Genomic DNA, 18221 nt, shown 5'->3' with positions numbered 1-18221 from the left:
AAGCAAGAATATGCCCTAATGCATTTGAAAGCCAAAATATTTGTTTAAAAATCTGTGTTTGAGATTCTTGGAGGTGGGGATTTGCTTGATATGTGGGGACAGCAGGGCTGGCAATCCTTTCATCAGCCTCTTCCTGAGTCTGCCTCCATTTCCTGAGGTCACAGAGGGGGATGAGGTAGAGTGCAGACCTAGGGATCATAGGCCCCTACCCCCAAGACGAGCATATGTGAGCCCCACGGCTGCCATGTTAGTCCTGGGTCGCTCCAAAGGGGTCAGATCTTTTTTAGGACATAGAGCTTTCAAGCCCCCAAATTTATCCTTCCCCTGACTTCCCACCACTTAAGAACAAAGAGCTAAAGCGTTGGTGCAGCTTTGATTTCCTGTCCTTCAGAAGAGGGTCGTTCAGAGGAGGGAAGGCCAGCAGTGGAACTATGGACTGGATCATCCACCTTTGTCTCAACTGGGCTTGAAGGTGGAGGGACCTGCTTGGAGGGACAACTGTTTGGGAGAAAACAAAGATGAAGCTCCTGAGAGTTCTGACACCTCATGTTCTGTGTTACTGAATTAATTGGAAATTATGAAAATGTACTTGGAGAGGTGTTAGATTAGCTCAAGAAGTGCTGGTTAATAACTACATGATGGTGAAGGGAAACTCCCTGATATGTTGAAAGATAATAGGGTGGTTCTCAGGCAGGAGATGGAAGCAGGAAGTTTGTTTTCTGAGATGGCCCCTGTACCTTCCCAACCCCAGCTGAGCCCCTAGGTAGAGCCCAGAAGGCCAGAAAAGGGCCTTAATGGGACACTCAGACCCCTGTTCCCTGGGGATTCTGTTCCCACCCTCCATACCTTTTTGATATGCAAAGCTTTGTCTCCAGTAAAAGGAATTCCATGCATTCATTCAGTGGGGCACAGTGTGGAGGGATTCCCCCTCCAAGACAGAAATCTTGGGAATTCCCCGGTGGTCCAGTGGTTAGGACTCCACGCTACCACTGCAGGGGGCCCGGGTTTGATACCTGGTCAGGGGACTAAGATCCCTGAATCCTGTGTGGTGCGACCAAAAAAAAAAAAATCTTCCGGTGTAATCGGCCATATCACATGGTAGTCACCTCCTCTGTCTAGACAAGGCTGCTTTCAGATAGTGGAAGTATGGTGCATAAGGGAAGAACTCAGGACATGGAATCCAAAGACCAAGGTTTTCAGTTCAGCTTTGATACTCAGTAGCTCCTGAGCCTCAGTTTCCTCATCTGTAAAATGGGAACAACAGCCCCTGCCTCACAGAGATTATTGCAAGTATTAACAGAGGTAGGAAGTGTCAATTGCCCAGGACACAGTGGCTGGTACATATTAGGGGGTCAAACATGGGAGCTGTTATCTTCAGAGGAGGAAGAGAGGGAAGGGCTGAGCACAAGGAATGCTGTCCTCTCTCTCTGTCTCGACTCATTGACAATGTCACAACCCAGGCACGTCAAGACACAGCCTGAGGACTTCCCTGGAGGTCCAGTTGTTAAGATTTCGCCTTCCAATGTAGGGGATGCAGGATCGATCCCTGGTTGGGGAGTTAAGATCCCACATGTCTCGTGGCCAAAAACCAAAACATAAAACAGAAGTAATATTGTAACAAATTCAACAAAGACTTCAAAAAATGGTCCACATCAAAAAAAAAAAAAAAAAAATCTTAAAAAAAAAGACACAGCCTGTCTGAGCCCTCAGGTTCTACAGTCACATTTTCTGGGTTCAAATCATCCCAACTCTGCCACTACTATTAACTGTATGAGCTTGGGCATGTAACTTAGCTGCTCTTAGCCTCAGTTACCTCATCTGTAAAATGGGATTAATCCCACAGGGAACCTACCTTGTGGGATTGTTCTCAACGTGAAATGATGTACTGCTCGTAAACAGCTTATCAAAAGGCCAGCAGGTGCCAAACTTAATAGCTGTTAGCTAGAATTAAGAACTCAGGTTCAGGGGCAGAGCAGGGGCCTATGCCTGAGTCCTTCCATAGCCCACTCACTGTCCTGGATCCCTTGTACTTGGGAGACCTGCCGCTGGACAGTTCAGGCACCCACAGCCCTGGCACAGCTCAAGGATATGGTCTTCGATTTCTGATGCCATCTTGTCACAGTTGACCCCATAGTCCTTGTAATCGTCTAAAAGAGATTCGGGAAACACAGACATCAGCTGGAGATGACCTTGGCAGTGAGGCCTGCTTGGACAGGGGACTCTAACATCCTGTACCACTTTCAGGGTGCTGAGAAAGACCACCTCTCCCTGCCCTTGGGAAGCCCTCCCTCCCCCGTCCCTGGCCCAGGCCCTCTCACCGTCCGCCTTCAGGGCTGCAGAGAGCATCTCCACACACTTGTCCCGGACAGAGTCCCCCGTGAGATAGCAGGGCGCCAAGACGCAGACAGAGGGGGCAAAGGTGGGGCTCGAGGGGCTGCTGGGTGTTCTGGGAGTCTCTGCTTTCGATTTGCCACTGTTTGATCTGAGGATGAAAATCAGTAATAGACATTTTGACATTAAGTGAATAAAGCATTTACTGAGCACCATGCTAGATGTTTTTATGGGCGATCTCCTTTAATCCTCATAAAAACCATATGAGGAAAGTACTATTTTTTTTTTTTTTTTGGCTGCACAGCATGTGGGACCTTATTTCCCCGACCAGGGATCGAACCCGAGTCCCCTGAATTGGAAGCGTGCAGTCTTAACCACTGGATGGCCAGGGAAGTCCGGAAGGTACTGTTTTAGGCACTTGACAAGGACCATCTCATTTAATCCTCCTAACAACCCCATGAGGTCTGTACTATACGTAGCCCCATTTTAGAGTTATATTTTAAAGTGCATTTTAGAGAGGTGCATTTAAAGATGCATTTAAAATAATATGACAGGTGACATATCTGGAAACCAGTAGAACCAGAATTGAAACCCAAGAGGGTGAACTCTGGTACCCAGGCACTTAGCCAACCACTGTGCTCTACTGAGAGGTTACAGAAAGTGTAACGAAGCCAATAACTCTATCGGCCACCAGGCACCATGCTAGCTGCTCTATCTGCTCTCACAGAACCATCTACTCACTCATTCAATAAATATTAGGCACCTGTTTTCCAGGTACTGTGCTAAGAACAAGGGCTAAAGCAGACAAACCAGAGAAGTTCCCTCACTACAGTCCAGTGAATAATGAATTTGCCACCACTTAAGAGAATTGTCTTTAACCACGTGCCAGGAACTGTGCCAGGCACTTTAGAAGCATTTCCTAATTTGATCCTCACAGCAGTCCTTGGAAGTAGATACTGTAAATCATCCCCATTTGCAGACGAGGAAACAGAGTTACACTACTGAGATCTGCCTAAAGTTACAACGCTAAGATTTGAACCTAGATCTACCTGATGCCAATGTCTATGCTCTTGACTCCTATAATACACTGCCTAAGAATGATCCCATTTTGGTTTTGGCTTAAAAGACCACAAATATATATGAACTGGAAGGATAACCATGTGTCTTAGCTCGGGCTGCCATAACAAAATACTATAGACTGCATGACCTAACAGAAATTCATTTCTCACAATTCTGGAGACCGGGAAGTCCAAGATCAAGGTGTTGGTTTATTTGGTTTCTGGTGAGAGCTCTCTTCCTGGCTTGTAGACAGCCTCTTTCTTGCTAAGCCCTCATGTGGTGGAGAGAGAGCAAGTGAGCTCTCAAGGTGTCTCTTATAAAGATGCGAATCCCATTGGATCAGGGTTCCACCCTCATGACCTCATTTCACCTTAATTACCTCCATAAAGGCCCTATCTCCAAATACAGTCAGATTGGGGGTCGGGGCTTTAACATGAATTTTGAGGGATCACACATACTCAGACCATAACACCATGTCAATAGCAATTGTCTCTCTGAGATGGGATCATAGGAGATTTTCATTTTCTTCTTTTACTTACACATATTTTCTAAGTCTTCTATAAAGAATATGTCTATTGATACTTTTGTCATGAGAAACACTTTTTTTGTTTGTTAACATCTGACAATCGTGAATGGTCCCTCTGTGCTGACGGCTCAGACCAGAAGCTTCCTGTCTTCCTGTTCTCAAGAAGCCGCCAGCAAAAGGTGGAAGCAACCCAAGTGTCCATCAGTAGATGAATGTACGAATAAAATGTGGTATATAACACAATGGAATATTATTCAGCTATAAAAGGAATGGATTTCTGAAACATGCTACAGCTTTGAAGACATTATGATAAGTGAAGTAAGCCAGATACAAAAGGACAAATATTGTAAGCGGCCACTAATATGAAGTACCTAGAGGAGTCAGATTCATAGAGTAGAATGGGGCTGGGGGAGGGGAGAATGGGGAGTTATTATTTAAAGAGTATAGAGTTTCAGTTTCAGATGATGAAAAAGTTCTGGAGATGGATGGTGGTGACGGTTGTACAGCAATATGAGCGTACTTAATACTAGTGAAGATGATGCTGGGCTTCTGAAAAGTCAAGCCCAAGAAATTGTGTCTGGGAGTGAGGCTGGCTGAGTAGCTCAAGCTTCCCAGTGTTAAAAACCTGGGGTTGCAAGAGAATCCCATCTGACAACTTGCTGAACACTGATCAGTGTGAATTCTGCCGTCTGCCTCCTCGTCCCCCAACTTGTGCTGTTTGTCCTAACCTTGGATCCCCTCTGTCACCATAGATACCCTTGGACCACTGAGAGTTTTGTGTTCTCTGGAGCCTTGAGGCTCCTCAAAGGTGTCTCAGTGCTGCCACAGAAGTGGGGTGGTCTGAGGAGGGAAGGCTCTCCCCTTTTAAGGTTTATGGGTTTTTTTTCATAGTTCCCCAACCTGAGATTGAACCCAGACCCAGGGCAGTGAAAGCACCAAGTCCTAACCACTGGACCACCAGGGAACTCCCAAGGTTTACATTTTGAATTCCCAAAAATTTTGTCCAGAGGGATTCCCTAGCTTTTATTTTTTTTAATGCAGTTTGAACTTTACTCTTCTAGATTAATTTACCCTGGATTCTACCCAGCTCTGTCTGACAAGTGGGTTGCCTGGCAGCAGAGCACAGGGAGGGACAGGGAAGCTGAGATCCAACCAGCTCTCTCCTGTAGTCAGATTTCAGCGGGAGTAAAGGTGTGGGTGCGGGAAGGCTGGGAAGGGTATAAACTCTTAAGTCTAAGGGCTGCCTGCGACCAAAATGAATCCCCCTGCACCCAACCCTGGTCTCAGCCCCTGGGCTCTCACCTGCACAGCCACAATAGCCCCAAAGCTGGTCTCCTCTTGCCCTCCTTACAATCTATTTGCCACACAGCAGCCTGGAGGGTTGCTGATCCCATCGCTCCCCTGCTTCTGACCCTCTAAGCTTCCAATCATTTTCAGCATAAAGTCAAACTCCTCACCATGGCCTCCTACCCTCCCCTCTACATCTGGCCCCTGTCTCCCCTTCTGACCTAATCTCATGCCCCACTCCCCTCACAGTTCACTGAAGTCCCCCACTGCACTGCTGCTTTCTGTTTCTTAAATACACCTATCACCCCCACCACAGTGCCTCTGCACTGGCTGGTCCCTCCTCCTGGAAGTCTCTTCCTCCTCCAGCTTTTCCTACAACTGATGACTGGAGCTTTCCCACCAGGCAGGTCTCAGCTCAAATGTCACATCCTCAGGGAGGCCTTCCCTGACCACCTCAGCCAAGCCGACTGTCCTGCCCCGTAACTCTTTAGCACATGACCTGATTTCTTTCATTCACAGCACTTATCCAAGTCTAAAATTAGCTTGTTTATGTGTTTATAAACACTGTCTGCCTGCATCTCCCGATTACAGGCCCCAGAGTATGAGGACCCCATCAGCTGGTTCACCACTGTCTCCCAGCACCTGTGACAAGGCTCTAGGTAGACACATGATAAATCTCTGTCAAATGAATGAATAGATGAGGAATTGAGGGAGTTGGCCACAAAGAGATGAAAGGCACATCCAGGGCTCTAGACAGAGCTGAAATGGGCAGGGGCAGGTCCTGTTTGGAAAACCAGCTGCCCCACTTCTCTAGGCTTAAGAGACGGATCTCCCTCTGAGCCAGCATCTGTCAACTCCCACAACCTGGGCCAACCCATCTCCTACAGCTGGGATGGAGCCCCAGATTCTTCCTGGTGCTGCCCTTCACTGACCTGTGTGCCCATCACCACATCCTCAATGTCTAGCACTCACCAACGGGGAGCCACCAGGAGTCAGTAGCACACTGTTTGGAAGGAGGCATAATAGTAAGAAACATTAACAGCAGTTGTCATTTTGGGGACAGCCACACTGGGGTGGTATATTTATTAAGAACCCAGGCCCCAGAGTCAAACTCCCAGGTTCAGTGTCCGACAGCACCACCTAGTAGCTATTTGACCTTGGGTCAGTTCCTTAACCTCTAGGTGCCTCAGTCTTCTCACATGTAAATGGAGAAAACAATAGTACCCACATTCCAGAGTTGCTTAGAAGAATAAAGCACCTAAGGGAGTTCCAGACACAGACTGCTTACAGAGATTGCCACATGAAGTGTGAGTATTATCACTAAGCATTATGCATCTATTGAGTACTCATTTGGGTTAGGGATGGTGCTAAGCATTTCGTTATCTCATTTGATCCTCACAGTGACCTTGAGAGGTGGGGTCATAGTTATCCCCATCTTACAGTTCAATAGACTGAGGCTCAGAGAGTTGAACTGACTCTCTCAAGGTTACCCAACTTGCAAATGGCAGAGTCAGACCACACATCTAGCTCTGTCTGCCTTCCAAATTCTTTTCAACACATCTCACTGTGTCTCTAAAAAGCGCAGAGTTTTCCTGAGTCCCCTTACCTGGACTAGGCTGGGCTGCCTGCTGTATTTCCCCCCCCCCCCCGCCCCGCACCTTCCTGGCAAGGCACTCCCAGCCTTAGTCCCTCCTCTTGGCTAGGAGCTGGCTGGCTGGCTGGGATTCGTGTCTGGACGGCATATCAGGCAGCCACGCTCACTTTGCTTTCAATGCACATGATTAGGAACTGCGCCAAGTTGCAGAGAGGGCATCATCGGCGGGGGCGGGGGTGGGGGTGCTGGCTTTGTCAGCAGCTTCCTTCTGCTCCCCGGATGTGGCAGTGCCAGCACCAGCCTGTGGTCTGACATCACCAATTCCTTAAAAAATCCTCCTGCCCCAGGACTGAGCAGAGGCCCCCGGAGGCCCGTCTTGCTGCTCCTATGCGCCACCTCGAGGGCATTTTGGTTACTGCACCACCACCTTGCCGAAACCGCTCGGTGGGGGGAAAACAAAAGTCAACCGATTAAGACAAATGGTCCTAAGGGCAGCTGGCAAAGCGCAACCTTATTCTCTGTCACAGTGGTGGCCTTTGTGGTCTGTCCCCTGGTACTCCAGCTACAGTTCCCCGAGCACCATGCTCACTCATACCGCCACACCTCTGCATGTGCCATTCCCTCTGCCTGGGATGCCCTCCGTTGGCTTGTCTACCAGGCAATTCGTCTTTCACTTCTCAGCACAAATGCTCTCTCTTCCCTGAAGTCTCCTTTGACTTCTCCAGTCATGTTGAGATACTGTGTTCCCAGTATGCGTGATATCTTCGAAAAACAAGCATTTTGGTGTCTGCCTCCACACTAGTGATGAGCTGTGTGAAGGCAGAGATCATGAGTTTATACCTTTGCCTGGCCTTAGGGGCTACAAACTGGTGGGCTACAGATGTGTTTTGTTTGCCCTACTGTGTCTTAGAAAAATCTGAATATGCTGCCAATATATAAAATTGGGCGTTTCTTATGAAAATCGCATTGGCCAGCTTTCCTTAAAAAATTGGAAGGCATGGCACTCTGGGCCTGCATTTCCATAAAAGCATCAACCAGCTGGGGTTGGGTAGTGGGTATCCCCTTCAGACGGGCAGGTACTCTCCACTAGTCACCCCGTGTGTAAACATGCCCTTGACCCCTGCAGGATGTTGAGTTTGCAAGAAGGTGCTCAACAAATATGCTTGCTGAATGAATGAGAAAGATAAAATAGAGAGGTAGACAGTGCAGGAAACAGTCTGGGGAGTGGATAAAGTGAATTCACAAGACTTGCTTCTCTTCCTTTGGGTTGCCCACCCCCAATACTGAACCAGCAAGAAATGGCACAACTACTGGAAGGCCAAACATACTCTGCTTGACTGACCTTCAGAGAAAGAATGCATTATGGGAAGGGTGCCAAGAGACTTCCAGGCCACAAGGCAAAGTAAGGAGAGGAGCCTGAAGGTATAAATCCTTACACAAATGCCAAATGTGTTTATTATAACATCGAACCCAGAAATGGGTTAGTGCTCACTGCTTCATTTTCGGATAGGACAGTCCTTCTTTATGCAGGGCTGTCCTTCACATCCGGGACATTTAGCATCTCTGGCCCCTGCCTACTCAATTCTAGTAGTGCTCTTCTCCTCCCTCCCATTATTACATTATAGTATAGACCAGATGTTTGTGTCTCCCTCAAATTCATATGTTGAAGCCCTAACTGCCAGAGTGATAGTATAAGGAGGTGGGGCCTCTGAGAGATAATTAGGTTTAGATGAGGTCACGAGGGTGGGGCCCCATGATGCGATTAATGCCCTTATAAGAAGAAGAGAGGGCTTCCCTGGTGGCGCAGTGGTTGAGAGTCCGCCTGCCGATGCAGGGGACACGGGTTCGTGCCCCGGTCCGGGAGGATCCCACATGCCGCAGAGCGGCTGGGCCCCTGAGCCATGGCCGCTAAGCCTGCGCGTCCGGAGCCTGTGCTCCACAACGGGAGAGGCCACAACAGTGAGAGGCCCACGTACCGCAAAAAAAAAAAAAAAAAGAAGAGAGAACACAGACTGAAAGCTCCCTCTCTCCGTCATGTGCAGTCACAGCGAGAAGGTGGCTGTCTGCAAGCCAGGAAGAGGCTGCTTTAGACCAGGATGATGCTGGAGCCTCAATTCCTAGGCCTCGCCCATGGCAGACGTTGCTAACTGACTACAAAACTTCTTTCTTCTGATGTAGGATGCAGCCTCAGATTCGCTCTCCAAGCACTCCAGAGAGCCTCCACACAATGGCTGGAGCTGGCACTCGGCTGCCAGGGTGGGGTGATGCAACACAGCAGCCCCATCAACATCCCGGGCCTGTTTTATCTTCATGAAACCTTAAACGACCTAATATTTGCGCCTCTTCTTTTCTTTCCAATGTCAGTCTTACTGGTGCATTAGGCCTGACATACCTGGGCAGCTCCCACACACGCTCCACTAGAAGCCAACACCCTTACCACTCCCTCTGGTCATCCCAGCATCCAGTTCGGCCCCTGGACCTTAATCATTTGCCTTGATAGACCTCTAAGCCACTTCCTGGCCTGCCTTGCTCTCCCCTCGCCCTGCTTCTCCTGCTCTGACCTCTGACCTCCCTCCTGGATGACAGTTCATACTCCTCTCTCCATCCACAATCTCTCCTTGGTGATCTCATCCAGGTTTGTGGCTTCAAATGCTATCTACACATTAATGACTGAAATTTATATTTCCAGCCCAGGATTTCTTCCTGAATTCCAGCCTCGTTTAAACTATTGCCTATTCAACTTCTTCACCTGAATGATTTATACACCCCTAAATCCAACATATCCAAACCTGAACCCTTGATCTCCCACCTCAAGCCTGATGTACACACAGTCCTCCCCATACCAATCCATGGCGATGCCATCCTTGCAGACGCTCAAGTGAACAGTCCTGGAGTCATCCTGACACGTATTCTTCTCTCGTACCCCACATCCAGTCCCTCAGAAAATCCTGACCGCTCTCCCTTCAGAATATACCCGGGGTCCCCCACTTCTCCCCACTTCCACTGCTGCCACTCTGATCCAAGCCACCATCATATCTTGCCTGAATTATGGAAACAGTCTCCTGGCTGGTCTGTCTGCTTCTGCCCCTGGCCCTAACAATCTAGCACAGCAGCTAGAGGGATCCTGATAAATTCGGTCATAGAATTTCCACGCTCAGCAGCCTCCAGTGGCTCCTGTTTCACTCCATCTTCCAACTCCCCGCCTCGCTTATTCACTGCAGACCCACTGGCCACCTCACTGCTCCCTGACCCTGCCAGGCACACTCCCACTTCCGAGCACTTGGTTTGGAATGACCCCGATGTCTGCCAGGCTAATTCCTTTAATTTCTTTCACCTCCTCAACGAGGGCTCTCCTGACCACTGCAGTGACCATCCTTCCCCAATCCCCCTCACTCTGCCCTATTGTTTTCCATAGCATTTATCACCTTTTGAACCATCGTGTGCTTTACTTATCATATGTATTACCTGTCTCCCCCAGGAGAAAAATAGGCCTCATGCCTGTGGGGATTTTTGTTTCTTTTGTTCACTGCTATATCCTTGGCACCTAGAACAGTTCTTGGCACATAGCAGGCCCTCAATAAATATTTGATGAATGAGTGACTTGATGATTTAGGGTAGATACCCTAACCAGTTCTGCCCAAGCCCAGAGATCCCAGTCCAGGTACAGTCTCTCAAGACCCGTTCTCATTGGGTTCGACTTGACCTTGAGAATGTTCCCCAAACAGTGAAGGGGCAATAGTGATTGGTCAACCACCCCAGTGAAGGAGCCACACCTCTGATTCAGAGGCCCACCGAGTCTTACTGTGTGGTCTTAGAAATCAGAGGCAACATAAGATATGACGTTTCCTCCTCTCCCCTGCCTCGGGCTTCCTTCAGTAAAACAGAGAGAGACAAGCATGCTGAACAGGACTGCTGGGGTGGAGAAGTCCACGGTTTCCTTTACCTTTCCATCGATGGTCTTTTTGGAGAGGAGATGGCCGAAGACTTGGAGTCCACAGAGTCTCTCCTGAAAGAAAAGAAACTGGAGATGAGATACTCTCGTAGGCTAGCATGAGTACTGGTCTAGAGAGCTCAGAGGCCGGAGAGAAGGCATCCTGGAGCCAGGCCTGCTGCGCTGAGGATGACGAAGCCCACCTGGGCCACAGCTGCCTGGGAGTGAGAGCTCCAGGAGGTGCTGGCTGGTCACCCTCCCCTACCCTCCATCAAACGAAGTAATACGAGGGAAGGAAACCAAGATCTGCCAAGCACCTAATACGTGTCAGATATGTTACATGTGTTATGTCATGTGTTACTAATTATTAATAACTAATTCTCAGCAGGCCCTTCCTCCTTGCTGACAGGCAGGCCTTGGCTAGCTGGAATCGATGGATTGGAATTCCTGGGATTGTCAATTCTCATGAGGAGCTGGAGAAGATCAGCTTCAGACTCTCCTGTGGGCACCTTAAGAGGAGGAGAGAAGCACGTGGGCCTTGGAGCTAGAAGAGCTGGGTTTAAAACGGCAAGTGAAAAAGCAGGATACAGGACTTTGCTGGTGGTCTAGTGGTTAAGACTCTGTGCTTCCGCGGCAGCGGGGCACGGGTTTGATCCCAGGTTGGGGAAGTTTCGCATGCCACACCAGTGCGGCCAAAAAGAAAAAGAAAAAAGCAGGGCACAAATTTAGATGCATACTGTGTCTTAAGTCAGGCAAGAAAAGTAATGCTTAGGAGGGGAAAAGATGAAAAGAAAATACATCCAAATGCTAACCATGGTTATACCAGGGTGATGGGATTAGAAGGGAAAAGTTTCCCCCCATTTTCCAAAATACATGTAGCCAGTCTTTATACGGTAGAATGCATTTTCCCCTTTTTTTGGTTTTATCATTTTAATCTGCTTGTAAATTGTAACTCCCCATGTCACTTACCCAGCTCTCCTTTTTATTTATTTTTAAATATTTATTTATTTATTTATTTATGGCTGCATTGGGTCTTTGTTGCTGCACGTGGGCTTTCTCCAGTTGCAGTGAGCAGGGGCTACACTTCATTAGAGTGTGCAGGCTCCTCATTGCGGTGGCTTCTCTTGTTGCGGAGCACGGGCTCTAGGCACGCGAGCATCAGTAGCTGCGGCTCAGTAGTTGTGGCTCGCAGGCTCCAGAGCGCAGGCTCAGCAGTTGTGGCACATGGGCTCAGCTGCTCCACGGCATGTGGGATCTTCCCAGACCAGGGCTCGAACCCGTGTCCCCTGCATTGGCAGGCGGATTCCCAACCACTGCGCCACCAGGGAAGTCCCCCAGCTCTCCTTTTAATTCCAGCACAAAGTATCACTTTCTAACAGACTATTTGTTTACTTATTTTATGCATTGTCCGAGCACCTCTCATGTAAATTTCGAAAGAGCAGAATTTGGTGGGTTTTGTTCACTGTGGTGGACGCTGTCTCTGCTGAGCCCACATCATTCCTTGGGCACTCCTTCTCCCAAGTCCACTGGGGCCCAAGGTCTTCCTCCTGCAAAATCCCCTAGGCCTCTGCCCCAGGGAGTTCTCCATGCCAGCCAGCGCCAGCAGACCGGTAGGCAGGAAGTGCTGGGGAGTTAGCCCCAGGAGCAGCCCTCAACCAGACACATGGAAATAGGTGGGCAAATACCCCAGCTTCCTCGGCCCTCCAGAGGGTGAGTTGAGGTGTGTTCTCCACTGCTCTCCAGCGGGATGTAAGCCCTGGTGACCCAGGGCAGTTACCTGCCCACGAACGCACCCTGTGCCAGTTCCCTTCCCTTCCCTGTCTTACTTCCTCACTCCTCTGTCTGCATTTTCTGAAATCACTTCCCAAATAAGCCTCTTGCACTTGAATCCGTATCTCAGGGTCTGCTTCTGGGAGGCCCAATCTAATATATTCAACTGACTTCTCCCAAGTGAATAGAACAGTGCCTGGCACAGAGTAGGTGCTCTATAAATGTTTGTTGCTGAATGCTATGAAGTCGAACAGTAAAGAAATATTTTAAAAAGTGGAAAAAGAAACCTGCCCAGAGGTAACAACTGTTAGGTTTAATGTCCTTCCTTCCAAATCTTTTTCTACACGCATACAAACATATATGACATTTATCATTCTAAAAAGGGAGGCAACGACGACTTGACTTGTAATCCCAGCCCTGCCCCTGGGCAGGTCATGTTCTCTGAGCATCGGTTCCCTCATCTGTCAAATGGAGAGTAAAGGACCTATGTTTGGGGCTGGCTGGGAAGAAGAATTTAGATCATTAACATCCCTACAGCAGTTCCCACCACAAAGCTGTCCTCCATACTCCATAATCCTAGGTATCTGATTTCTGGTCTTCCAGATTATGCAAGGTTCCTGCATGGATTTCCAGCTCCCATCTCATCCTCCAGGTGGTCCGGGAGACAGTGGGTGAGGAAGGTTCAGGGGCCAGCTCTAATTATCCTGTGGACCAGACTCATCCAGCTCTGGACCTTTGCCCCAGCTTAAACACAGGGAGAGGCAGCAGAAAGGGAGAGGGGCAGAGACCCTCCTTCACACGCCCCTCCAGTCCCACACGGGGCCCTGGGAGTTCCTCTGCGGGGTTCCTCCCCGAGTGCCCCATGGGGATGGACAGGTGCAGGCAGAGCCGGAAGCTGAAATTCTTGCAGCGGGAGAAAGGAGGGAAGATGTGAGCCTCTCTCCACAACTCCCGAGACTCCCCATTTTCTGGCCCTTCCTCATTGCTTTTCCTTTCAGAACAAACCAGAAATATTCCGCAGTTTTTGCAAATGATTATGAAAACTATTCAGGAACATGAGAAAATGCCTAGAATACACTAGGAAGATAACTGAACAGGGATGTAATAGTTTGTAGACTCTGCCTACAGGAATTGGGAAATTATGTATGTAAGTAGATCAGGACAGGGAGGGAAGAGAAGAAAATGAAAGCTGTTTCATTTGTCAGAAGTGGCAAACTGTGAAGAAATATTTTAAGTTCTTACTTTACATTTTACTAATGTGGTTATACTGTTTATATAATAAATAATGATAATGAATTGTCATTAAGAAAACTAAAAAGAAAGGAAGTTCATCAACTGAGCTGAAATAGGAACCCTGCCCACTAGATTCTCCCAGCAAGGTGGGGGGACCACTGTCTGCTCAGCCGTGGTGACAGCTTCATCTCATAGCTCCAGCTGTGAAAAGTGAGCTGGCATTAACAATTCAATGCCCCAGGATGTTGTTATCTGTAAAATGCTGGTTACAACACAGTACATACAGTGAGGTCCCAATTTTATTAAGAAAATACAACTCTCTCTATGTTCTTAAAAAAGATGAGAAAGATATACATCAAAATGTTAACAGTGTTATTTTCTTCTTGTGTTTGACTTTCTAAACTTTTTATAAAAATGTGACTCACCGTTGAAATAAATAAATATATTATGTGAAAATGCTACAAAATAGAACGCAGAGTTTAATTCCATTTTATGAATACAATAAGTATTTCATGGGTAAATGCATAGGAAAAATTCTAGAAGGATATATATATATGTGTATGTATACACACACACACACACACACACGCACATACATTTTATATATAGTGAGATAATGACGCTTAGGCCATAATACTGAGTCTCAGAGTCTAAGGGTGTGTGTAAGTGATTAAGTTCAGCCCAGAATTTGGCTTTCTGCTTTCCAACCGTCTTCTTGCCATTACCTATTGTCCTTGTAGGCCTTTAAAAGAAATCCCTTTGCTGATCATTCAGTGGGATTTGGGGACAGAGCAAAAGGAAACACCTGTGTTCAGGCTGCCATCTGTTCCCAGACGTCTGCACTTGCTATTCCACAGGTTAGTCCCGTAGCCCATTTGGTCTCCTCAGCCTCTGTCTTTCAACTACATCTCACAAGATCCTGAGGCTTCATTTGCTAAGGTGCTCAGAACCAAACAGTGGCTCCAGACATGGCCAGACCAGCCAGAGCATGAATTTTCCACAGGGGACTGCAATGGTACAGCCGGGCCTAGCAGTATTCAATAAATGCTCACTCCATGCTGGGCACGGTGGCTCACAGGATCCCTGGCAGCCAACCTTCTAACCCGTTTGGGAAAACCAAACACACCATGTGAAAAGTTAAATGCCAATCAGTATTTCTCCAAGTGGGATATAATTGCAAAATTAGCAAAATGAAAGGAATAGAACATACAAAAGATTACACAATCATTTGACAAGTACTGCATTTTAAAAAGCAGACTATAAAATTGATGATGACTATAGAAAACAAAGAGAAAATAGAAAGAAAAAACATATACCAAAATATTAATAGTGATTGTTTTGGGGTGGTGGGGATGTGAGTGATTTTTTTTCCTACTTTTTATTATTTATTTATTAAAATTTATTTTATTTATTTATTTTTGGCTGCATTGGGTCTTCACTGCTGCATGTGGGCTTTCTCTAGCTGCTGCGAGCAGGGGTTATTCTTTGTTGTGGTGCGTGGGCTTCTCATTGCGGTGGCTTCTCTTGTTGCAGAGCATGGGGTCTAGGCACAGGGGCTTCAGTAGTTGTGGTGCGCGGGTTCAGTAGTTGTGGCTCGCAGGCTCAGTAGTTGTGGTGCACGGGCTTAGTTGCTCCGCAGCGTGTGGGATCTTCCCGGACCAGGGCTCAAACCTGTGTCCCCTGCATTGGCAGGTGGATTCTTAACCACTGCGCCACCAGGAAGGCCCTAAAAGTACTGTTGTTCTGATTTCAAAAGCAATACAGAATCATTGTGAAAAAAACAATACAGATGAAAAAATTTTATTGTAAAAACAGATGAAAAAATTTTATTGTAAAACATAGAATATGAAGCTCTTCTTAATTACAATCACACAGATACAATTTTGTTTTTTTAAAGATGGTTTCATTATTTTTTCTCATTTCAAAATTGGTACATATTTATTGGGAAAACATTAGGAATACAGAAATTTGCAAAAAAAAGAAGAGGGACTTCCCTGGTGGTCCAGTGGTAAAGAATCTGCCTTACAATGCAGGGGGCACGGGTTCAATCCCTGGTCAGGGAACTAAGATCCCACATGCCGCGGGGCAACTATGCCCGCGTGCCACAACTACTGAGCTCGCGCACCTCAACTAGAGCCCTCGTGCCGCAAACTACAGAGCCCACACACCCTGGAGCCTGAGCGCCACAACTAGAGAGAGAAAACCCGCACGTCATAACTAGAGAGAAGCCCGCGCACCGCAACGAAAGATCGTGCATGCCTCAACGAAGATCCCGCATACCGCAGCTAAGACCCGATGCAGCCAAAAATAAATAATAAATAAATAAAAATAAATCTTAAAAAAATTACATCTTAAAAAAAAAAAAGGAAGATGAAGAAAAAAACCTCTCAATCTTACCACCCAGAAATAATCACTATTACCATCCTGGTGTATATCCTTCATGTCTTTTTTCCTATGCATGTACATAAAATTCACTTAATTAATTTTTATAAAAATGGAATCAAACTATATAGTACACTATATAGTACACAGCTTCACTTAATACTTAGTGAATATTTTTCCACGTCATTAAATATTCTTCCATTCTCTCCATGGGGGCCCTATTGGCATTTTGAACATAATAAATGGTTCTTTGGTGTGTAGGACTATTCTGTGCATTGTGGGAAGAGTAGCACAGAGCATCTCCTCTGCCCCACAGTTATTTTTACAACTAAAAATAGGAGTAGTGTGGTGGAGGTATATCTTCCTCCTGGTCAAGAAACACTCCTCTTATAGCATCATTTCCTAAAAACACTTATTTCATAGAATTATAATAAACATTCATTTAAAAAGCATTCAGAGGAAAAAATGTTTCAGAAATGTCAGCTGAAAAATGTTACACACAGAACATAACATCTGTATGTTTAATCTGATTAATTCCTTAAAATGAATACCTTGTAGTGGATATACTTGGCAAAAAATGTATGTACATTAAAAATGTTGGTATATCACGATACTATCTGTATTATCTAGTACCATCAGGTACCATTCAGTGTTATCTAGTCTCACCCCCTTATCTATTAGATGACCCCCTCCCTAAGGAATTAAGTGATCTTTCTAGTCACACAGGGAATAGGTAGGACTTACTAATCCATCCGTGAAGGCTTTTATCTACTGTCATGGATAAGGCATTTGGGTCTATCAGAAAGTCATGCATTTTGGGGGACCCTGGCTGGGGTGGGCAAAGGGGAACGGGCACGGTGTTGAGACCTCAGCAGAGGTCTGGGGGCCTGACAGACAAAGATGGGAATCCCACTCTGTCACATAATGGCTGAGTGATATTGAGAAAGGCCCTGCTCCCCAACCTTCAGCTTCTGCGTTGCAAATTGGCAATTTGAATAAAGAGCCAACAAAACACTTTTCCTTCTCTGTGGACAAGTTCCTAGCCCCATTTACCTGGAACCCTGCCAAAGGTGGAACGTCAGCTGTACTACTAGGCAGTGTTGCTTCTAGTGCAAATGAGTACTGATTGGTAAACTGTGTCTAGACAGGAAGGGCTATGAAAGAACTATAAATGATTAGTGGAAAACCACGGCCTTTGGGCTACCTTGAGTGCAGTGGTCATTGCTCTTGTAACTGGTCATTGCCCTTGCTGGGATCCTGGAAACTTTGTCTATGGGACTGTTATAAGATTTAGGACGTGGGGCTTCTAAGTCAGGGGGTTCCTACCCATTGTGGTCTCATTCTCTGCACCTGAGAATGTCACCTGGGTGGGCCAGAGAATAGCTCTGGACGCTGCGTGGTCCCCTGTGAGAACTCTTGGTGATGAGAAACACCTGAGGCTACCCTGCTGGCACAGTGCATCTCCTGTCCCTGAATCCTTCTAGGCAAAGCCTATGTCAGGGATGGCCTGTTTGGGTCTTGTGAGTCTGTCTGGTTGAGCCAAGAAGACCCCCAGAGGGGCCACTGTAGGAGATAATAACAATAACCACCTCCTGGTGTGTGAGGATTCAATGAAGTTATATAAACAGAGGTGTTGCTATAGGATGTGACAAGTGTCAGCTCCCTTCTCTCCATCCCAGAAAAAATACCTGTCTTTGGGCTCTTCCACTCGTTTTTTCCTTGGTGGAGAAAGGCTTGTCTCTGGCTTCCAATCTGAACAGTCAAGCCCTTTTTCCTTCTTCTTTGCTTTTACTCTTTCCTCTCCTTTTTCTCCTTTAGGGGGTGCTGGGGAGTGTAAAAACAAAATGGTAACGTTGTTCCTTAACTCTCTGTCTCAGCCCAACCCAGGACCTGGGGAAGAAGGGGCAAAGGTCAGGGACTGAGATAGCCTCCACCTCCCCCAACAAATACCTGTTTAGAAACAAGCGCATATCCAATATGCACATGTGTGTGCAAACCGAAGCTCACACATGGGGACAGAAAGACCTTTGCACACACCTATGCACATATTCATATCAATGTGTATATACAGATATGTACAAACACACAAGAACACAGATGTATATACA

General features: G+C 46.9%; 1 protein-coding gene across 1 annotated transcript in view; it reads right to left on the bottom strand.

Moving 5' to 3' along the window:
* TCEA3 (transcription elongation factor A3) overlaps window positions 1-18221 on the bottom strand; it is a 36355-nt gene that overhangs the window by 11648 nt on the left and 6486 nt on the right. Inside the window, exons 4-7 of the mRNA XM_049696819.1 lie at window positions 17802-17937; window positions 10741-10803; window positions 2319-2482; window positions 2092-2147 (exon numbers count right to left, since the gene is read on the bottom strand). Of these exons, the coding sequence (XP_049552776.1) occupies window positions 2092-2147; window positions 2319-2482; window positions 10741-10803; window positions 17802-17937 (419 nt within the window). The remainder of the gene's footprint in view (window positions 1-2091; window positions 2148-2318; window positions 2483-10740; window positions 10804-17801; window positions 17938-18221) is intronic.

The sequence above is a fragment of the Orcinus orca genome, chromosome 1 (genome assembly GCF_937001465.1).
Source record: "Orcinus orca chromosome 1, mOrcOrc1.1, whole genome shotgun sequence".
Classification (NCBI taxonomy): Eukaryota; Metazoa; Chordata; class Mammalia; order Artiodactyla; family Delphinidae; genus Orcinus; species Orcinus orca.
Note: the sequence above shows the minus strand (reverse complement) of the source record. Positions and strands in the feature narration are given on the sequence as shown.